Here is a 24,431-nt window from a genome sequence, read left to right as displayed (position 1 = left end):
GTTTTGCAGGCGGGCGCCTTATACCCTAGCGCCGGTACTAAATATAGACAGGAGGTGAATCAAGAAATAGAGAAGATTATCGAGATATGTGATTCCCCTTCTGTGATGGTTAAGAAAACTACTGATTTTAATATAATAGATTTTAATTACTTAAATATAAATTAGAGGTGGAGTGTCAGATAATAGAACAAATAATAAATTCTAAATACATATATCTATAGATATCACACTATCTAGCCACGAAAAGCTCAAAACAGAAATGGAAACACAGTAAATAGAGCAAATACAGTCGCAGGTTGCCCGAATGAAACTATGTAGTTATGTGTAGAAAAAAAAACATCGAAAAAGGAATGAGAGACAGAATTTACAAAACAGTCTTCAAACCAATAATGACGTACCTGTCAGAATCACGACTGACACGGAGAGGACAAAAAGATTGCTAGAAACAGCAGAGATAAAAACCGTTAGAAAATCGATTGTAACACACTATGGAAAAGAGTGAGACGTACAGATATACGATGGAGATGCAAAGTGGAGGAGATCAAGGACTGTGTAAGAAATAAAAGAGTAGAATGGAACGAACATATATATGCCGAATGACAACGAGGGTAGTAAGAACGGAGATGGTTCCCCAAAGACGATCACTGGAAAGACCACGAAAACGATGGAATGTTAATTTACTGGAGACACATTGAAAAACAGACAAAAGAAGAAGAACAAGAATATGAAATAAAAATGCATACCATTTTTATTCAGTTGCAATGCGAAGGCAAAACTGTCATATTTCTCACTTAGAACAGAGAGCGTAAACCAGCACGCTAAATCGACGATTTTCGACTCTATTTGGAGTCATCATCAGAGAGGCGTTGGTTTGCTGCTCTCTGCCTTAAGTGACGAAACTCAGAGAGCTTATTCCCGCATTGCAACTGACGTTTATGGAGTAGGTGTCTAGCAACATCTGGCAACTGAAAGTCAAAGTTTAAAAAAATGTCGAAACCCAAAAGACTCCATTTTCAAACAAATAAATGTTTAAAAATAATAAAATCTTTGGATTTCTTAGTTCGGAAACAGATTCTCTCTTATACCTATTCCCATCCCGCTAAAAATTGCAAGGAAAAGGGTGATGAATGTAGAGACATGGGGAGTCTACATAGTTGCACTCCACAACATATCAATTCACCGAGGTACAGATCAACAAATTTTGCATCATTACAGTTGCTTTCCTGATGAGAACAAAAGAGTTCGAAATGGTCCATAGAAAGATGGTAGATCGCTGAATCGAAATTAAGTATAATGCCTTTTATCTACCCACGGTTTTACTCACGTATCGAGTACTAGGAAGCAGATTTGTTGATCTTTACCTCGGTGAATTGATATGTTGTGGAGTGCAACTATGTAGACTCCCCATGTCTCTACATTAATCACCCTTTTCCTTGCAATTTTTAGAAGGATGGAAATAGGTATAAGAGAGAATCTGTTTCCGAACTAAGAAATCCAAAGATTTTATTATTTTTAAACATTTATTTGTTTGAAAATGGAGTCTTTTGGGTTTCGACATTTTGTTAATAGAGGTCGCTATAGCGTCTTAATGTTAATTATATTTTGTAATTGGCATGAATGGCAAAGGTATCTATTTTTCGATTCAAAACATCATTACAGTTGCTTTCCTGATGACAACAAAAGAATTCGAAATGGTCCATAGAAAGATGGTAATGATTTCTGAATCGAAATTAAATATAATGCCTTTTATCAAAGTTTAAAGTTTTTAACCTAATAGAAATATTAAAAATATTTAAAATATTAAAAATATTCCTAAAAGATATTTAATTGCAAACTTAGTGGACCATTTTCGTGGTAACACCTCCATGGCTTCTAAAAATTGCAAGCCAGATGGATGCTGAAGCGAAGAAGACAAGAGAGAATTCAAAATTGATACATTTTTATAATGGTAGGTATACATTTTTAATACTTAAAAAAGAATGATATACATTTTTTAGTCCTGTCGCCAGGGGGGGTACAACGGCCTCGTTAATTCAGATGGACTTACCCAAATTTTTTTTATGTATTTTGACCCGTAGAACACGAATTTTTTGGGTAACAGTTGATCCGGATGTCGATAAGATTGTTATAGACCAAGAACTTGAGGAATCAAATAACAGCGATTTTTGGCAAAACAAAACAATATTTTGTATTTTTTGGGTCATTTTAAGCAAAAAATATTTCTACAAGTTTTTTAGTAGGATGCACAGTTTTCGAGATAAACGCGGTTGAACTTTCAAAAAATCGAAAAACTGCAATTTTTAAACCCGAATAACTTTTGATTAAAAAATAAAATAGCAATTCTGCTTAGCGCCTTTGAAAGTTCAAGTCAAATTATGTCGGTTTTGATTATTTGCATTGCTAAAAATTTATTGTGTTATTGCTAAACAAAGCTACAAACAACTAGTGCGTGAGTGATGTTTCTATGATTTCTCATTTAAAATCGAACGAGTATGTAGAATAGGTACTAGTGCAATCAAGACTATTTCTACGTTACATGCGTTAAAACGCATGTAAAAGCACGGGAAACCCTACGTGTTTATAGCTTTGTTAAACAATAAAAAAATAAATTTTTACCAATGCAAATAATCAAAACCGATATAATTTGACTTAAACTTTCAAATGCGGTAAGCAGACTTGCTATTTTATTTTTTAATCAAAAGTTATTCGGGTTCAAAAATTGCAATTTTTCGATTTTTTTAAAGTTCAACCGCGTTTATCTCGAAAACTGTGCATCCTACGAAAAAACTTGTAGAAATATTTTTTACTTAAAATGGCCCAAAAAATACAAAATATTGTTTTGTTTTGCCAAAAATCGCTGTTATTTGATTCCTCAAGTTCTTGGTCTATAACAATCTTATCGACATCCGGATCAACTGTTACCCAAAAAATTCGTGTTCTACGGGTCAAAATACATAAAAAAAACTTGAGTAAGTCCATCTGAATTAACGAGGCCGTTGTACCCCCCCTGGCGACAGGACTATTTATTTCATTTTATATTAGTTTCACTCCTTTGATAGTGGAGTCACTGAAGATGGATATGAGCTATTACCTCCGATTTCGTTGAACCTCCATCGATTTGGATGAAAATTGGGGAGTGGTTAGAGGATATCTCAAGGAACAAAGGTGACATGGTGGTAACTTGCGCTTTTACCATGGGGGTGGATGCCACCCCTTCTCGGGGGTGAAAATTATTTTATTAAAAATAAACCCATAATTCGGTAGAGGGACTAACTCTAAGCAAAATTTGTTATATAAAGTTATTGAAATTAATTATAACTTTTTGAGTTATTAAAGATTAGAGATTTTAATTTTTCCTGAGAAAATGCACGTTTTTAACCGATTTTTTATAAATAATTCAAAACCTATAAGTTTTTACAAAAAAGTTATTATTACCAAAATTGAAGATAATAAAAAATTAAATAAATTCCTTACTAGAAAAACCTTTTAGTGTTAACTAAAAGTGAGTTATAGGTAATTGAATGTATATTTCTCTCGGCGACTACCCATATCTAAGTATTAAAGCTTAAATAACGGGAAAATTATGCATTTTATAACACAAACTTATTAAACATTTGTCAAAGTATTTAAAAATATCTATCAGATGAGCCCACGAACAAGTTGACAGCATTAAAATTTATGCTACAGAAATTTTTCAAAATTTATCTTTTAAAAATTTTTCCAGAAAATGTTATTGTTATTTTTTAATAACTCCGTTAATTTTGAGACATGAGATTCGCCTAAAAACTATTTGAAAGCTGAAACTAAAGGCCTTTAAGTCACGTTAAATTTAATTTTCTAAACCGCTTACTTTTTTAAAAATAAAAGGTTAAATTGCCCGGTTACATGGTTCTCACAGGCAAAATTTAAGCTTAAAACGTTTCTATCTCGGATATTTTGTACCCTACAGAAATAGTAAGACAAATGAAATATTTGATACGGAAACAACTAAAATTTTGTTATATATCATTTTTTTCGTATAATGAGTATTTTTGGAGTTATTATTAAAAGAAAATGAAAATTATGATAATCTGAAAAATTCTGATTTTTTTTAAATTACATCTTTTTTTCAAAAATATGCATTCTAAACCGGTTAAAATTGTTGAAATCATTATTTATGCTATTATAAAGAAACTGTTTTAAGAATTTCTATAAATTTTAATTTATGTGGAAATGACGATGTTTTATTTTTAACTTTTTCCAAAAAAAATCCAAATGGTTCTCTTATTTTCATCATAACTTGCTTAATTTTGATGCTATTAACGTCTTATGGAGCTTATTTGATAGGTATTCCAAAGTACTTTGACAAGTGTTTAGTAGGTATATTTTATAAAATGCATCGTTTTCCCGTTATTTAAGGTTAAATACTTAGATTTGCGTACTCGTCGAAAAAAATATACCTTCAATTACCCATAACTTACTTTGAATTAACATTAGTGTAGTTCTTTAAATGAGAAGTGTATTCAACTTTTTTTATCTTTAATTTTGGTAATAATAACTTTTTTGCAAAAGCTTATAGTTTTTAAGTTACACGTGAAAAACATCTTTAAAACATGCATTTTTTTACGAAAAAATAAAATATTATTTGATCTTTAATAACTCAAAAAGTATTGATTTTTATTAATAACTTTATATAACAAATTTTGCTTAGAATTTGCCCCTTTATCGATTTATGGTATTATTTTTAATGAAATAATTTTCACCCCCGAGAAGGGGTGGCATCCACCCCCAGGGTAAAAGCGCAAGTTGGCATCAGGTCACCTTTGTTCCTTCAGGTATCCTCTAACTACTCACCAATTTTCATAAAAATCGATGAAGGTTCAACGATATCGGAGGTGAAAACCTTCATTGACTCCACTATGAGTAAGTAGATCCATTTTCCGTTGGAATTTACCAGCTGAACAGACGGGGTCGTGAATTGTAAGTTTTTGAATTCCCTCTTGTCTTCTTCGCTTCAGCATCCATCTGGCTTGCAATTTTTAGAAGCCATGAAGGTGTTAACAGGAAAATGGTCCAATAAGTTTTCAATTAAATATCTTTTAGGAATATTTTTAATATTTTTCAATATTTTTAATATTTTTATTAGGTTGAGAACTTTAAAACTTTGACTTGATGAACAAGAATAAGTTTGATATATTTTTAATAAACTATTGCCTGTACGTAAAATTCCTAAGATTTTTACAACCTCATACATAAAGATGACAAGATACCCCTGTTACTGAAAATTAAGTCTTATTATTTTGAGTTTCATAAGAAGAAAAAACCAAGTGTCAGGTGGCATATATTTTATCAAATGTTTATTTTTAATTCCTCGCGAATGACAAACAAACACAAGACAATCTATGTCAATGATGTTATGTAAATAAAATAATCTGATCCAATTTTTCGTCGATATCTTGGCTGTACAGGTAAATTTCTCTATTTATACAAAAAAATGGAATCATGTGTGTTGAAATATTTTCTTATCGAGAGTGATGATCCAATAACTAGATACATTTTGTTAAAACCAAGAATCTAGGAGCCGATTTGATGAAATACTGAAAATAATCTTTAGTATCTATTATTATATAACTGAATGGGTCAATAATGAAAAGGTGGACCTTCTTGGTATCTTCTATAAAAGCTATTTACTAAATAACATTCTTGAATATTCTTTATGATTTATTATTAATAAGTTTTTGATCGAACATTTTCTGATTCATCATCTTGAAAGTGTGTTCATAATTTTTAGCAACTCTGCTTTCCTTATTTATTAGATCTTCATAATTTTCCAATAACAGCCTCATTTCTCTTTCCATTCCTTCTCCGTAGATTATTTTTTTTCTCTTCTTGCGATTGTTCACAAAAACATGTTAATTTCACAATTCAATTCTTCATGAAAATCCTTTCGCTCATTACTAGTATTTTGCTTTCTACATCTCTTTCATTTATATGTAAGTATTATGTATTTTCTTTTTTTTTTACACTTTTTTCTATCAACTCTCCATTCTCCTCTATTTCTTTTGAATATTCTTCCAATTTACCCATTTTATTCTCTTCCAGGTTCACATTGTTTGATGAATCCCAGGCATCCATTATTCTTGATTTACTTTTCCTATTTTTGTTGTTTTTCTTCCTCTCTTACTTTTGTTTTTTCGTACTAGTGATCGCTAGCACTCCACACCGCCATGCTAGCAGTAGCAGTCCAAGAAGAGCCCTGGACTCATTTAACTTTATCGATTTTTCTATAAGAACTGTAATTATTCAAACCCTGCGTGGCTCAGTGGTAAGAGAGACTACCGTTCGACCTGAAGATCGAGAGTTCGAATCCCTGCGATTATTTCTTTATTAAAAAATTTAATACATAAAAATAATTTCTATCCTTGTGGGGTCGGTACTCACCTGAGGGATCAGCCGTTCAGATTCAATAAGCATCTCTTTGTAAAGACACTGAAGTCGACTTTACTGAGTATACTAAGTAACAAGACATTTACTTAATCCACACACTACACATTACTCCCTTGAGCTAGCGGGAAAGTTTGTCTGACTTTACAAACAATTGCTACTGACATTCTGATTTTGAATTTTAGTTTTTTTTGTTTCTTTTTTATCTGAGTTATGATTGTTTTGTTTCAGGAATGCATCACGCACCACCTCACCTAACCATTCCACCCCATTCGTCACAACTAAGCCCAGACAGCACCAGTCCCGCAATATCAGAGAGATCCAGCGTCCCCCCAGACACGCCTTTGGGAGACTCCAACATGACAAACCCCCTTAACCAAGCTCCTTCCTCAATGGGAACGATCAGCGAAGGAGAAATGGAAGAACAAGATGACATTAAAGAAGAGGAAGGAGAACAACAGTCGAATGGACCGAAGAAAAGGAAACGAAGGGTTCTGTTTTCGAAGGCGCAAACGTATGAGTTGGAGAGGAGGTTTAGGCAACAAAGGTATCTGTCAGCTCCCGAGAGGGAACATCTAGCGTCGATAATTAGGCTGACTCCAACGCAGGTTAAAATTTGGTTCCAGAATCATAGGTAAGTTAATGCAATAGACTTATTTTATATTTGACCCTTTGAATGCGCGTGGCACGCATGCGTGCCAGGATGAGTAAGCGTGTCGCTACATATAGGGACTTCTAAAAAGTTTGTTCGTTTCGGATTTTGTTATTCGTAGGTAGATTAATATGGATGGATAGTAAGGCAGGGTAGTCGAGCATTAAAAAATGCCACTTCTGGGCATGTTTTCCAGCAAAATGTAGCAGTGAATGGGTTTTAAAACGTTTTCCTACGTCTTTCGGTACCTAATCGACATTTATCTCGATCCGTCTATAGGTTTTCCTCTATTTCTTTATCTCCAATTTCCCTATTTATGCCTTATCTTCAACTGAGGCAAGGTTTTCCTCTTTTCCTTCTACCATGAGGGTTAGAGATGCTAAAGTAGACAACACAGAAAATATTTTTACCAAATCATGACCTATGCAGATGATCTAGATCTAATTGCTAGTACAGCAGGCAAGCTACAAGAAATTTACACCACTTTGACAAATGCCTCAAAAAATATGGGTTTACAAATCAATAAAGAAAAAAACCAAAATGATGGAATCAACAGCTAACAACAGAGCCAGAAATATCGGTCCCCAATACACTGTTAATAACTCTTGCTCATATTTAAACAAAGAATCCTGAGAGAAATATTCGGCGAGATCTGTGAAAACGGTATTTGGAGGAGGAGTTACAGCTGTGAGATATACCACAAATACAAACTGATATCTGATGGTAAAGACGTGATATCTCCCATAAAAATAGGAAGAAAAATTGATACACAATAACTCCCTAGATTCAAAACTCAGATGGAAGGATGGTGTAGGTGTAGGTGAAGATGCTAGGAAATAGATGCAGCAAAGTGGCAACGCTTGGCAATTGATAGGGCTTACTGGCGAACTAAACTTGAGAAGGCTCTACCATAGGACTGTAGCACCATTGATGATGATGATGATGATAACTTAAGTGAATGGTAATAATGAAACACTGGGCAAGTGTTAGCAAATCTCTGTATAGTGGATAACACTAATTAATATGATCCATTGCAGATACAACATGTTAGAAAGGCAAAATTTTTGATCGTTTCATCGGTCCGATAAGTCCGGTAACAAAAATACGTAATTTCCTGCACTTACATTGAATTTTGAGGTATTGGCGTATTGGTATCCTTAATATTTCTATACGGGGAGCGCCAAAAAATTGATGCCTTTGAGATGTGGTGCTGGAGAAGAATGCTGCTCATACATTGGACAGCTCATAGGACAAACGTTTCCTTTCTAAACCAGCTCGAGATTAAAAAAGGCTGTCCACAATATGTCTGCAACGAATTCTGTAATTCTTCGGTCACGTGGTTCGCAGAGGTGATAATAGATTGGAGAGATTAATTGTTTCAGGAAACGTTCCGGGGAGAAGATCAAGAGGACGATCACTAACTAGATGGTGCGACCCAATTAAGAATTCAGCTGGAAACTCATTCTGCGAAGCTTTTAGAGCAGCTGAACATAGAGACCAATGCAAAAAAATGTTAGGAATATTGGAATGAATCACGATCTTCAGTAATGGGGAATACGAGAAGAGAGAGAGACATTGAATTTGCTGTCCATAGCAAAATCTATGTAGTATGAGATGATAGAAAAGTTTGCCTTGATATGAAAATAAAGAAACAATTGAAAACAAAGATACAAAATCAAAGATTAGAGTTTAAAATATACTAGGTAACATTATACATATTCGATACTTATATCAATTTTAAATTCAATCTTTATCATTTACTGTGATTTCCGCCCAATATTGATAATGCACTTGGCAATTTTTTGCGGAAGTAGCATCCTCCAGATTTGTATATTTCTTTATTTATTTAGCATTATTTTCATATTGCAGATATATACACTAATATGTTTATGCAAGAAGGTTGTTTATCTTTTGATAAATTTTGCATATAAGTGACTCTGCCCGGCAGTATATTAGAAATGACGAATCGTAAATCCATCTAACAAAATTGAACCAGTAGCTGCAAGATAAAATGGAGTGCCACTCGAATTGTAATATACAGCTATTTACCATGGAATTACCTTTTGTAGATTACAATGGTCATAAAGATTTCAGTTATTATTCGATTGATTAGTTCCTGAAAGTGGGTATTTATTTTGTTATTGTTGTTATCATTTGATTAGCTCGTTTGCAAATGATCACATTATTTGTAAGTTAATACAAAAATAATTAGCATGAGTACTCTATCTTTCGAAAAGCTCATGGATTTCATTTTATTAAAAAAATTAGACACAAGTAAAAATATAGCAAGTTGGTCACTATTCCTTCCATCGACTATTCCCATGCCATAGGTTTAACTTTTCATTTTTTCTGTCTGCTTGTGCAATTTGGTAATCTAGTCAGCATGTTTATCTTGTTGTATTTTCTTTACCATTGGTCAGATGTGGACTCAAAAATCCTGATTCTCGATCTGTAGTATCCCATTTTCCGTTATGTAGGAGCCAAGGTAGCTATATAACTACTCCTAGTCGTCCTAGTTTTTCCATAAGCAATTTGATGTCCACAACCATTTCTATTCCTTCCAACCACACATACTCCGTTTTCGACCAGCTAACCTTAAGTCCACACTCTTCAATAACCCTTCTCAAATTCTTCAACTATCAATATTTTTTGCTCCAGCACTAGCATTGGTCAAGGAGCCCCCTCTTCTTGGTCAAGTAAGTCCTTTGATGACTTGTCCCTGGCTTTATCAATGCTGTATAACCCTTTTACTCCCATATAGAATTTTCAACTTTTCATACAGCTTTACAGACGATATTTTCTTATAGTCCAGGGCGCATCTGTTTTGAGATGAACGTTGAGAGGTGACTCAAATTTTTTTTGCAGAAATTGCTTGAAAATAAATCAAATAATAATATTTGAGTTATCCTCCCTCTCAAAAAGGTCCGGAACATTGTTTAAATAATCAAAATGTCAAAAATTTAAGGAACAATTCGATTTTTTTCTTCGTTTTTTGATTATAACTTTAAAAGTATTCATTTCCGAGAAAAGTTGTACTGACATAAAAGTTGCGTAATTAAATTTCCTATAATATAGAATTGGTTAAAAATTTTAAGAATAGTCACGCTAGTTGCAAAATAGCAATAATTGCGAAAAAAACATACAAAAACAAGTATTCGCATTTTGTTTTTAAACCATTTATGCTAGACTTAGGACCTTTATGTTTCAACCAGAAAAACTTTATGATACAGTAAAACAATACTGTGAATTTCATTAAGATCGGTTCAATAGATTTTGCAAAATAAATTTTGCAATCCAGCTTTCGCAAAAAAAATTCATTTTTTCAAAATGTTACAGGACTGAAAATAAAGCAGATAGCAAGTTGAAATTTTTTTTGATTATAGAAGTGTACTGTACCTTTCATTTGAAATTTTCAAAATTAAAATCGATTGATTACCACGGCGTCAGAAAATTTTTGAAACAAACAATAATTTTTGGTGCTACGCGCAGGACAGCGGTGTTCGATTCACACAATTTGATTTCCACCAAAATTTCTTCCAATCTTTATCTAATATATTATTTTCTTACTCTATATTTTGTTGTATTTTAATATTTTAATTCCACAAAAATCAAACTAATTTTATTATTGTTTGTGAAATATTGTTTAAACAATTGCATATGTTTAAAAATAATAAACTTTTATTATTTAAGTTAAAATATATGAACAAAGAAAGTTTTTGCTAATAAAAGTGTTATTTCAAAGGATAGAGTATGTGTTTTTATTTTGCAATAAACAAATTTATTTATTTATATCGAAATGTAATAAAAATTAAAATGTATCAATCATTATCAAAGGTCATTGGAATGCCCAATCAGAGCAAACTATCCTCTGTCCTGCGCGTAGCACCAATAATTAATGTTTATTTAAAAAAATTCCTGACGCCGTGGTGTTAATCGATTTTAATTTGCAAAATTGCAAATGAAAGGTACAGTACCCTTCTATAGGCAAAAAAATTTTCAACTTGCTATCTGCTTTATTTTCAGTCCTGTAACATTTTTAAAAAATGAATTTTTTTACGAAAGCTGGATTGCAAAATTTATTTTGCAAAATCTATTGAACCGATCTTAATGAAGTTTACAGTATTGTTTTACTATAGAATAAAGTTTTTCAGGGTGAAATATGAAGGTCCTAAGAGTAGCATAAATGGTTGAAAAACGTAAAATGCGAATACCTGTTTTTGTATGTTTTTTTCACAATTATTGCTATTTTGCAACAAGGGTGACTATTTTTTAAATTGTTAACCAATTCTATATCGTAGGAAATTTAATTACGCAACTTTTACGTTGGTACAACTTTTCTCGAAAATGAATACTTTTAAAGTTATAATCAAAAAACCAAGAAAAAAATCGAATTTTTCCTTAATTTTTTGACATTTTGATTATTTAAACAATGTTCCGGACCTTTTTGAGAGGGAGGATAACTCAAATATTATTATTTGATTTATTTTCAAGCAATTTCTAAAAAAAAATTGAGTCACCTCTCAACGTCCAAATGTACTAATATTTTTACACATGCGCCCTGGTCTATTAGCAGAAGGTAAACTCGGACAAACAAGTTTGGGATTGCGACGTAGCGTTTTGCTGAGACAAGCAAACCATTTCTACCAGTGGCGGACGGAAACAGGCAGATTTGAAATAAATTTTTACAAGGAAATTATAATATTACTTAAATTATATTTAATTAAAGCAAAGAATGAATTTGTTTCTTTTTATTTTCATAGTTTTTAATAATTATGTAGCTTATAATCAGTTGCATTTGATAAAATAATGAGCAAAATATTAGGAGTACTTTAATATATGACAAATTCCTCAATAATTACAATTATTTAATTACAATTATTTAATAACATTATCAGGAAGGAAGGAAGGATTTCAACAATAAAAAAAATTAAACAAGTGTTTATTTTTACTAATTCTAATGTATTTATTTTCTAAACAATAATTCTAAACAAAGTTTTAATTACTATTTATATTCTATTCTGATATCTAGAATATATCTATTCCGGAATTTGAATCACTGTCCTCATCCTCAGAAAAGCTTTCTTTTTATGAACCAGTATTAATCAAAAATTTTAGGTTTTCCAGCGTAGCGTGTAACAAATGCTCTTTTTTTATTACGGTGTCTTCATATTTGTTTACCTGTTTACATATGCTAGCCAATTCATGTATTTAACACACTGAAAAATTTTTTTTCGTTATATATTTTCAACATCATTTATGTTGAATGTTGTATTATGACTGGCCACCCTACCCTACCTTTTACCAAAGCCCATATTTTTTCTATAGGGTTTAACTCCGGATGATAGGGAGGCAAGCGAAGTACTTTGTGCCCGTGTTGTTCAAACTCATGATCTAATGCATAAACAAGTGGAAAACGTGCTTTATGGACTTGTATAATTTTGTACAATTCCGGCTTGGTTAAGTTTACTGGAAAAGTGATGCTTTTTTCCTGTAACCACTTTACCATAGTATCCTTACGGCTGGCAGACGTCACATTTTTTCCATTGTTACATTATGGTAGGATGCATTGTCAACTACCAGGACCGAATTTTTGGGTAAGTTGGGTAAGAGCTGACTTCTGACCCACTTCATAAAATTAAGGTGGTTCATATCGTCATGATAGTCACCACTCTTGGATCCTGAAAGCAAAAATATCATGAAATTATTGTACAAATTTTTTTAGAGGATTTCTCGGCGAATTATAGTAATAATTGTATATTATTATCTTTACTAAATGTTCCGTTATTAAAAGCTTTTTGCCGAACGACCTTTGCCTTGTTATTAGTTTCATAGACAGCCTTTTGTGAAATTTTTTTAACAGTAGAATTTGGTTTATTATGAAACTTAATTATAAAAGTAATTATGGCTTACAGCATTGTTATTGTTAAGTATTAAAATTAACTTTTTAATTATAAACATGTACCTGATTTAAAAATTAACAGAGCGTTAGGTACAAATCCAGTCTCTCCTCCAGCATGCACAATAATCAGCCTTTTGCCCTTAGAAATTGGTTTCTTGAACGTTTTTCCACTTTGATCTCCCCAGTAATATGGTGGAGTATGGCTGCTGTGTATATAAGTTTCATCAGTATAAATTATGTTTCTACCCTCAGATCGAAATTTAATCAGCTGATTAACAACAATCAATCAAGACATGTTATTTATTCCCCGTTTAGGCTTGAGCCTCTTCAGGGTACTGGAACTCCCTTTTTTTTTGCGGGAGTGTGTGGAACATGGTTGATTCCAAAGGGAAGCATGTTGTTGAGAAGTGTGGGTTTAGACGGTGATTTTTTTGCTATGTGCTGGGCTAGCTGGAGCGAGCGAGAAGAAATGCTATGTCATGTATTTGCTAATCTCTGCGTTAGATACCCGCCAAACAGCGAAGGTAGCTGTCACTTGTGGAACGGCTCTTGGATTCAGCTTTTGGGATGCAGTTTGGTTATCTGCGATATAGTAGGGGAGTGTTTTCTAGAATTTCGTGGAACTCATCGGGAAGTTCGTTTCTAGCTAATTGAAGAAGTTTAGCCGGAGGGAACGGAACTTTATTTTTGGGAATCCCGGTGAGTCTAAAACCGCGCCTATTGCAAGGTGTTTTTAGGATGTTTTTGGCTCTAATGTTAGAGCCGTTGATGACGCGCATTGTATACTTGCTGCCGAGAGAACGTATTCTGTCGACTATTTTGGGGATTTTAGCGAGTGGATGTACTAGTACAGACGGATACAGCCTTCCCTTCCTCAGGCACTTTCTCAGAACCCTACGTTCTGTGGCAGCAATTCTGTTGTTGGCTCGTGGTTTTAGCAGAGTATAAAGACACGATCTGTAGTCGATTATTGGTCTTATGAAGGTTTTGTACGTATGTACAAGTGTTTTGCTGGACGTACCTCCAAACCTTCCAGAAAGTGCTCCCAAGAGACAGGCTCTCTTCCTTACCTTGTTTAAGGTGTTTGTAACGTCAGTGTTCCAGTTGAGAGTCCAGTCGAAGTGAACTCCCAAATAGACCACCGAAGGACGATATTCGAGCCTCTCTCCCTGGAGAACGATCCTAGCCTCCTCGAATGAGTTTCGGCTATTAGGATGTCTGAAGGCGATCATCTGGGTTTTCGTGGCGTTGAGCGTAACTCTCCACCTGTTACACCATCTGACCATTTTGTCCAGCAATGTTTGGGCTTTTTCGAATACAGAAGGCTCTACACGAGTGCCCCTTGAAGAGCCTGCGGTGAGAAGGGCAGTATCGTCTGCAAATAGTAGGACTGACTCGGATCGTCTAGCTGGTTTGGGAACGTCACTGTTGTAAACTGTGTATAATATTGGGGCTAGTACTGAGCCTTGTGGCACTCCCGCTTGTGGAGTGAAGGAGGTGGATAATATTTCTGCGACTTTGACGCGTACTGTTCGATCTGAGAGATAGCTGATTAAATACTCTGTTCGTTTTAAACGAATGTCGTAACTTTCCATTAGGACACTCCTATTGTCTTCGGTTTTGCTCCACCTCTAATTTTTCGAGATAATTTGAAAAATATCTTTTCAAAAGTACATATGATCGTTTAAATTTTAAATGTATCAAAACATACAGACGTGAGAACAATTCATTTGAGAAAAATAAAAATTATGTAGAATCGTATGTAACCTTGGAAAGATTTATTTTTTGTTTACAGTTTTTTGGAAATCGAAATCGAAATAAATTATCGATTGTAAATACGTGATACTTTTGAAAAAACATTCTTCATAACTGTAAATTGTAGAAAGTTGAACTAAAACGATGTCGACAAAATATCAATTTAAAACACATTATCCATTATAAAATTTTATTTTTTAAGCTGAATAATTACTTTTACTATGTTACCGAAAGCCTAATCCAATTATCGTTTTTCTTAATGTTTCCTTTGACCCTGGAAATTCCATTTGTTTGTTCTTTAGTTTTTGATATGATACAAATCGTTATTAGATTAAATAAAAAGAAATCTTTAAAATATTTGGAAAGTAAATCTTCTTTTATACTTTAAGTAAATAAAATTGTAAAAGAATTGTATCTATGCACCGAGAGAAAAAAATTCTTGACATAAAGAAACTTTATTACTATTTAAGAAAGATCGACTTGGCATATTGCCTAAGAAATATATCTTCGTATGTAAGATATAATTTTCTAAAATATTTCAAATAAATTCTACTATAGCCAAATAAATATATCTTAAACATGATTGAACTATCACTTTCTGGCAAACTTCAAACCCATTTATCAGAAAGAAATTACACTTGATGTTAATTAATTTTATTAGTCATAAAATTATATTTTCTACACATTACAAGACTGTTCTTTCTGAGCAATAATATTTCTTAGTAAGGAATATTATTATTTTACTATTAATAATTAATGTATTTAATGTTAAGAAATATATTTCGCAGAGATAAACGTATATTTAGAGTTAAGTTAATATTTCTTGAAAATAAAGTGATATTACATACGGCGAAATAAATCATTGTGTTAAGGTAAAATCATTATTTATTAATAAAACAAGATATAAAACGTTATTATTACATACAAATATTTTCTCCACTCTTAAACCACTAGCTTCTACACAACAATAAAAGGATGGAGAGGCAAATCCAACTTCCTCAAATTTTCCTTCATTTGTTAATAGCACTTTGTATATCAGCAATTCACTAAAACAAAATCGTTATGTAGAAAGAGTAAACTTACTTTAATAAATTTTTTTTTATAAAGATATAGATATTTATTTTGACAAATTTAGGAAATACAAAAAAAAAACAAAAACACGGCCCCACATAAGAACTATTAATACTAATAATAATCAACCATATTTAGTTCAAACATGGCATTATTTAACCTACACATCTTTGTTTATTTTTTTGTTTTTGTTAATGAAATATTAATTATATATTTATCTGTATAATATTAAGTCACACCAATGAGGGAAAATACAACCAATGTAAAACATTGAAGCATACATAATAATATGTAATTTTCTTAATTTTTATAATCTAAAAGAGACAGCATACCTAATCATTAAGAAATTTTACTACGGGAAAGTATTATTAGTTTACATCTAAGTCATTTAATACATATTAACTAATTCACGGTTTTCGGCAATAACATTTCTTAACCATAAACATATATTTCTTTTAGACTAACTGATTTCTTTATCTCCAATAAATTAACAGAAAACATCCTCAGCGTTGCATTCACCATCTGTGATATAGCGTTGTATTGTATATTTTTATAGAAGACGATATATTCAAGAAACCTATTATAGTTGATACTTAAGGATACACATTTTTAAAAAGGTACTTACATATATGAAGTTCTACCATTTCTGGAAGGCCCCGCAGTTGGTTAATAACTCCTTTCTTAATATTGTTTTGAAGCTATATATATATAATATCATTCTCTCCCAGCTTTAAATTGTGGCATATTTCCCAGTTAGAATAATAAGCTCCTTTATTTCAGAGTCGTCCATCATTATACCTAAAAAGCATATAAAGATACTATTATGTTTATTTTTTAACCATTCTGATACGCAACAATATTATTATTTCATCTTAAATTACTCAATTTACTTTTATTTAATACCTATATATGTACGTACCTTCAAAATATCCGTTAATTTTTAAAGAACATCAATAAATATAAAATCCATCTATATGAACATGAACATATCACGCCATCTTGACAAACACTGACGACTAAATCATAAATAGTTAATCTGCGCAATTCTTTTGTGGAAGAAAATCTCTTTGCAAGTAACATTTCGGCATTAATGACAAAGTTTTTATTTTATAACCACAGTTACTACAGAGGGTATTTCTGAAGAATTATTTCTTGTGGTTTAAAATATTTATTTGATTGCAAGAAAATTTCTTGTTTACAAATATAAATATGGATTAACTTAACATTATATTTCCTATACTGCAAAATATTTGTAGTTTTCAATTTAAGAAATAAAAACTTTAGGATAAGAAAATTAAATGTAACCATTAATGCATTTTTTAGTATTAAAGAAACTATCTGTAAGAAATTATTGAGTTGTGTTTAAAAAAACTCGTTTCTTTATATGTGAACCGGTATGTTTAAGTTGAAAGGATATGTTAAGTTTTAAGAAATATTGCTCAAAGAAATCGGTGTTTTAGGAGAAAAGAAATTGTTCTCTCGGTGTGTAGCATTTTTGTTAAAAATGTATCTATATCAGTGTGTTTACGAAAAAACTTTTATTTCGTTTTAAACGGGTACAAACAATTGTTTTATACATACTTTTACTTACTCTATTTTATTTACCATAAAAAATATAGGTATCAATTTCCCATTAACTAATAATTTTTTAACTTTTAAACTATTTACCATTAATTGTAGGGGATCTTTTCTCGATGGTGTAGAAGTCGTATATAATATTTTTGACGGTTTTTTCTTCTCCACTCATCATCATCATCATTGGCTCGACAGCCCTTTCTGGGTCTTGGCCTGTTCCAGGATTCTTCTCCACTCTGGTCTGTTTCGTGCTTTTTTTCTCCAGTTTTTTATTTTTAAGGTTATTCCTTTTTCTCGCACAGTCGTCGTCGTTTGATCAGTCCGGCTTTTCTTCCTTTCACTTTCATAACTCGTAGTTTTTCTAGGAGGAGGTAGTTAACCTTCAGCCCAACCCCCTATTCATCGGAGGACCAAGACTCCCTTCTTCGTCAGCCCTGACCCCACCTTCCACTGGGGTTGGTTACCCAATCTCCAGTGGGGTTGCTCAGGTTACCGGTGTGTACCAGCTTGGAGGTGAAGATAGGAATTGAGTAGGAGAGGCTAAGTGATGCCAACAGGATACGACATCATGTATTGCGCTTCACTACCCCTTTACACACCCAAAGTCTCTTCTCCACTGCTCAATTCATTTATTTTGGAACGACAACGTTTTCTTTTTGGACTTTTAAAAGATAAACTAGTCGCTCCATTTTTATTTACGTCTCTACCTTCTTTTCTTATTTTGGATAAGGTGTTTTTGCTTATACCCGTCGCTGCTAGAATCCTATCCCTACAATTACCAATGTTAAGTGTTACTACACAAAAATATTGCGAAAAAAATTGCAAAAGATTGGCGTGAAAGAAGAAACATTGCCTAAAACTCATGTATTTGATCAGAGCATCCTTCCTGTTAGGACGTATGGCTCCTAAACATGGACATTAACAAAGGCCAACATAAACAAAATAGAAATAACTCACAGAAAATATCTATTGTATTAATTCATGTTTTATTCCATGTTGGGAATAACACTACAAGACAGAAAACCAAACAAATGGATAAGAGAGAAAACAAACGTAAAAAATGTAACTGAGCATATTCAGGGTTAAAGTGGAGATTTGCAGGCCAGAATGCGAGACAGGAAGATAAAATATGGAATGCTGAAATACAAAACAGGAGACCGTGGACAGGAAGAAGAGGAAGAGCAAGATCTCAGATGCGATGGAATGACGATATTGTAAAAGCTGCAGGAACTCACTGGAAAAGCGCAGCTAAGGACAGACAGATATGGAAAGATTTGGGGAAGGCCTATGTTCAAAGGTGAAACGAAATGAAATGAAATGAGGTGAACGCCCTAGCGCAAAATAGAACTCGATGGCGCGTTTTCACTGAAGCTCTATGCTCCACTTAGGAGTTCAAGAACATTATATTTATATTATATATATGTTCAAAGGTGGATAGAAATGGGCTAAAGAAGAAGAAGAATCTGATGAAACTGAATAAATACGTAATATTAAGAAAATAAAATGTCATTATCAATACTTACGTAAATTTACTTAAAGGTAAAGATAAAGGTAGTTTTTGTTTATATTCGATTCAGAGTTGGACCACCATCTCCATATAGCTATTTCAGCATCCTCATGCCTCCTCAGTGAAGCTATGCAGTCACAACTCTAAAAGGAACATAAACAATCTGCCTATTTAAGGGAAACCATCGCGATACAATGATTCCACCTTTTGAGATGCAATCTAGCGACATCTCTCGTATTACGAGGAAAACAACGAAAAGCCCTAGATACAAAGTTTACTACTTTTTAAACAATTAGAATAATTGAAATAAAAATATAATAAACAATATTTTAAATCCAAGACTTTTCGTTAATAAACTGCTTTCTGGCTGCATCCCGTATCTCCGGATTTTACAATATATAATCACAGAGACGACGAAAATAAGAGAAAGCAAATAGAGGACACTTAGGCCACGCATTTACCTTCTCTTCGTCTAGGAAAAGGACCGAAAGACAGTTTCTAAATACTCAAAACTGAGTAGAAATGGAAAAGATAAAGGCAGTTTTTGTTTATATTCGATTCAGAGTTGGATCACCATCTCCATATAGCTATTTCAGCATCCTCATGCCTCCTCAGTGAAGCTATGCAGTCACTTACTTAAAGGTATTAACAGGTTTTCGGTTGTTTTGAAATGTACTGCCTCTTGTTCCATAAATGTAGTAACATTATAAATGATTGCCTTTGCTTGGCTATTCAATCCCAGCCCTTTGATTTCTATCTTTTTATGAGGCATATTGTTAAATAACTAATGACTAAACTTAACACACTAGAGATACACTAAATGTCTTAATAATACACTAATTACTACTACTAATATACCAAACACTAAGCTAAAAACTATTAATAAAATATCCAACACAATCAAACCAATAAGTTAAACACTCTCTGCGATAAGCAATGCACTTCTAACTACGACACTGGCGATCAGCAAACTGGCCGTTTCCATGGTAACGCTAGTAAACAAGAACCACTGCGCATTATCGAGTTTTGAATTATATTCCCAATCTTATGTTTGTCCGAGTTTTTTCTACGGCACTCTTTACTTATCTCTTTGTTATCTTGTACGTATCCTTATCTTCCTCACTTTTAGACCACACATACCTCTTTCTAGCATCTTTCTTCTCCCTAACCTTCTATCGCACTTTTTGTTCCACCAGAAAGTTTATCCCTAGGACGGCCTTAACCAGATATTTTTCGTAGCACTTCCTCTTCCACTCGTACCACAAGTTTACTGTTGGCTTCCTATTAGTCATTGATCGTATTTTTTCCTCAAACTCTTCCAGCACTCTGCTCTTGAAGACTTCTGCCAAATTCTTATCCTTTCACTTCCAGCAATTTTCTTTCTAGTATCTTACTAGCTTTCGTTTTTGCCTTACTTTAATCTCTGTATTACCGATTGGTGTTGACTAGCTATGTATACCCACCCTTTATCACTTTACAGTTTGTAACTTCTTTTAGCTGGCCTCTTCTACGCAGCACAAACTCTTTAACACTTATGATCCCTCCCCCCTATAGGCAACACACTGATCTAGTCTTCGTAAAGACCGTATTAATCACAGTCAAATCACAGCCAAATTTTATGCTACTGCGAAATCAATAACACTATTTCCTTCATCATTTCTTATATTATTCATCATTTCTGCCATAAATATTGTAGGTAGAGTTTATTTAGTACCATAACTTAAGTGTATTCCTGCTCTTGCGAGTCAAATACCGTTTCTTTATTAACCCAATACATTTTTCTGTTGTTTCAGATACAAGACTAAACGAGCCCAACACGAAAAAGGCATGCACGACCAGCAAAACAACCCCATGCCTTCACCAAGGCGAGTAGCAGTCCCCGTCCTCGTCCGTGACGGCAAACCCTGCTTAGCAGGCGGCCAAAAAACCGACAATGTTCCTTTACCCAGTTCGATGATGATGGCCAACCACGCGGCTCATCCTTTAATGTATGGCCAACCCAGGGTTTGGTGGTAGAACATATCAGTAGGGATGGTTAAAGGATAGCAGTGTGGTTTAGGAAAGTAGAATATTTGGAGGGCAGCTGTGAGATTTTGACTAGCAGGATACTAGTCTAAGATAAGTCTTTTCTGTATAATAGTTGGGACGATTTAATCGAATGATCTTAAACCTGATTGCCATGTTTCTCAAAGTAGCGTTAACAGTTGTTAAATAATTCTAGTGAGTAGGTTGAATATTTTTTTTAATTTGACGAATATTTTACTATAAAAATGTTTATTGTCTCCTTCTACTTGGTTCTTAGTCATTTATAGAGATGTGGTGACATCATCAAATTTTTATAATTTCTTTCCATCGTACTCTGTTCTGAGCTAGTTGTTCGGCATCTAGAATTCCTCGGATGATCAGTGTTTTTGTTTGATCCACCCAACGGCATTGAGATCTTCCCTTCGGTCTTTTTCCTTCAACTTTTCCCTCGATGATAAGTTTTTACATCGTGCCTGTTCTTCTGGCAATGTGTCCAAAATATTGAAAATATCTTTGTTGTATTTGTTTAACCCATTCGCTGCCGATCGAAGAGAATGGAACTCTGCTAGGAGCCATTTTGTTGATTGGCACCTAACTGAAGTAACTGTATCACTCGCTGGCGCGTGATCGGCAGCAAATCAGTTAAGCAACCTATTTTTTATATTAACTTGTATTATGGATACATTTGTTCGATATTCAACCCGGTATATTCTCAATATTCGGCGGTGGTGGCCTGTTAAAATGGCCCGGTCAAAACAGCCCCGTCAAAATAGCCCGGATACAAAAGAGCCTCGACAAAATAGTTCCGACAAAACAGATCGCACACAAAATAGCCCCGGCTAAGACAGCCCCGGCTAAAATAGCTCCGGCGAAAACACCCCCAATAAAAATATTCTTCTGAAGCTATTTCTTTGTGGCATTTTTTCTTTTGTGTAATTAACTATTTTAATTGGGAAATAAGCCACAGTTTAACTTAAAAAAAAATTTTATTGACGTTTCGACTTCCAATTCGGACGTCGTTGTCAAAATACAAAATATTAATGATATAAAATATAAACATTATTATTTTGTGTTTTCGACATCCGAATTGGAAGTAGAAACGTTAATAAAATTATTTTTTCAAGTTAAATTATGGCTTATTTATCATAACATCAAGAATTTAATACATTCACGTCCAAAACATTACAATTCTAATTTGACAGCAATTATCCTAATTGTTTTTCAAATCATTTAGATAACAGAACGCATTGTAAGAACTTGACCTAACAGAAGACACAGGGTTCGAGTTCCCTGAAAAACCATTTTTATTTAATGTGGTTAAGATAAACATCTGCACAGAGAATAATTCTTCTTCTTCTACGCAGTGGTCAGCAAACTTTTTAGCCAAAGAGCCAAATATGAACTTTACAATTAAAAAAAAATTTGAGCTAAATCTGCTTGTTCAGCAAACTTTTATTACACGAAATAAAACTAAAGCCCTACTACCTAGCCCCATCCATAACCCCCAAAAAATTAAAACGTGTTTTTTTCGTTTTTTGGCGATATTTTCGTTTCTAATCATCGTAGAAACTTCTATTTTCTTTCATTTTGTAAGGTTTTATTTCCTACAACACTGTATTTGTTACAAAAATTTTGGCGCAAAATCCATTTTTTTTAATGTTGATATGTAGAACCAAAAAGGGAAAGAACAGCAAACGTGAGCTTTTTCATCTGATCATGAGTATCAGGAATACTATTCCAAGCATTGAAAATGATCATATCTTGCTTCTCCAGGTCATTCAAAGCAGACCACTTGTGTTGTGAACATTTTTTCCTTCTCCAATATGTCCAATTCAACACGAAGGCGTTAGAATTTAGAGCACCATACATCCTTGTTCTTAAATACATATTTCAAAGCTATTAATGCAAATGTTAAAAGAAGAAAATTTCAACTCGGTTATCGTAGCATTAAGACGAATTTTGACAAATGCTAAAGTTTGTAAGTTTGATAAAAGCTAATTTATCAGAATAAGATGTACTTAGGTAATGTTTTCCCTACCAAGTTTTTTTAATGAAAATATTATTGCGCTTTCCGTGGATATTTGTGCCAGAGCCGCACCTAAGGAGCCAAAGCAAAGCCACGAGACTCCGGAGCCGCACTTTGCTGACCACTATTCTACGGCACTGCAGCCCAAATTTAGCGTTGGCCTCCTTTATTTTTGGCGTCCACCCTTGTTTGTCTGTAGCTGCTCTTCTCCATAAGGCCGATGCCACATTATGCGTTTTGACCGGATGCGGTGAAAACGCATCCGTTTCCAACGCAACCGGACCGATCTGTTACACTATGCGTTTTCACCGGATGCGGCGGAAACGCATCCGGTCAAAACGCATAATGTGGCATCGGCCTAAGAGGATACTTACTATTTCCGAAAAAATGTACTTTAAGGGATTATTTCATGATGACTTCTGAAGGGAGCTTTTTTGTCAGGGCTATGTTGTGGGCGAGCTATTGTTCCGCGGCTATTTTGTCTGCAGGCTATTTTGTCGGAGCTGTTTTGTGTGCGGGATATTATGTCGGGGCTATTTTGTCGGAGCTTTTTCGACGGGGCTATTTTGAGGGGGTACCTTCGGTGATATATCCACATCTCAAAAGCCTCTATTTTGTTCTTATGTGCTTTCTTCAGGGTCCACGTTTCAGATTCATACTATGGGAAAAATAAGTGCTCTTACCAGTTTTAATTTTGTGTGCAATTACAAACAAACAACATATTTTTTCTCTTTTTTTTTACTGTGCTTTATGAAACTTGGCAAAAGGTTTTTTATTATCAGTAATATTAATAATATTATTTTATAATCGACACCAAATTTCCAATAAACCTGTCATCGTTCTTTTTCGAAATAAAATCTAGAAACGTTATCAAAAATTAGATATGTTGCATTAATATGCGAACTTTTATATTGAGATAAGACTTTTTGTGTATACGTGACATTGTCGATCAGTTGCCAGGTATCAAAACCAGTGAAGTAGAAGTATATTTATTAAAAGAGGAATACCAAATTAAAAAGATAAAATTGTTAATATCTTTTAACTCGATGCTTTTCTCTGTACGAGTTTTATCAGTTTAACATGCCGAATTTTATCGAGGGTATTATTATAGTCAATAAAATATAAAAATACACTTTTTATTCATCTAACAATAAGTGCAAATAATTCTTCACAGATCATTTATTTTCTCTAGAGAATATACATTAAAACATAATAAAAAGTATTAAAAAATCAATACCAAAATGACAAATTACCATGTCTGTCTCCTCAAAGCTTCTGGTGTGTCTTCGTTTTCGTCACTACTTTTCTCCACTCATTTCGGTTCTCAGTCTTTTTTTTTCCAGTTTCGAATTCCCATAACTCTTAAGTCGTTTTCGACTTGCTGTTTCCATCTTGCTTTTGGTCTGCCTCGTGCTCTTGTCTCAGGGGGTATCCAGTTGGTAATAACTTTAATGGGATCATCTTCACTTTTTCTACTTATACGACCATACCACCTTAT

General features: G+C 33.4%; 1 protein-coding gene across 1 annotated transcript in view; it reads left to right on the top strand.

Annotated features, from left to right (window-relative positions):
* The window catches only part of LOC114324841 (homeobox protein Nkx-2.2a), an 87,953-nt gene extending 63,777 nt beyond the window's left edge, over positions 1-24,176 (top strand). The window contains exons 3-4 of the mRNA XM_028272720.2: positions 6,655-7,057; positions 20,676-24,176. Of these exons, the coding sequence (XP_028128521.1) occupies positions 6,655-7,057; positions 20,676-20,898 (626 nt within the window). The 3' untranslated portion in view covers positions 20,899-24,176. The remainder of the gene's footprint in view (positions 1-6,654; positions 7,058-20,675) is intronic.
* The last annotated feature ends 255 nt before the right edge of the window (positions 24,177-24,431 follow it).

This window comes from Diabrotica virgifera, chromosome 5 (genome assembly GCF_917563875.1).
Source record: "Diabrotica virgifera virgifera chromosome 5, PGI_DIABVI_V3a".
Taxonomy (NCBI): Eukaryota; Metazoa; Arthropoda; class Insecta; order Coleoptera; family Chrysomelidae; genus Diabrotica; species Diabrotica virgifera.
This window is presented reverse-complemented; position numbering and strand designations above follow the sequence as displayed.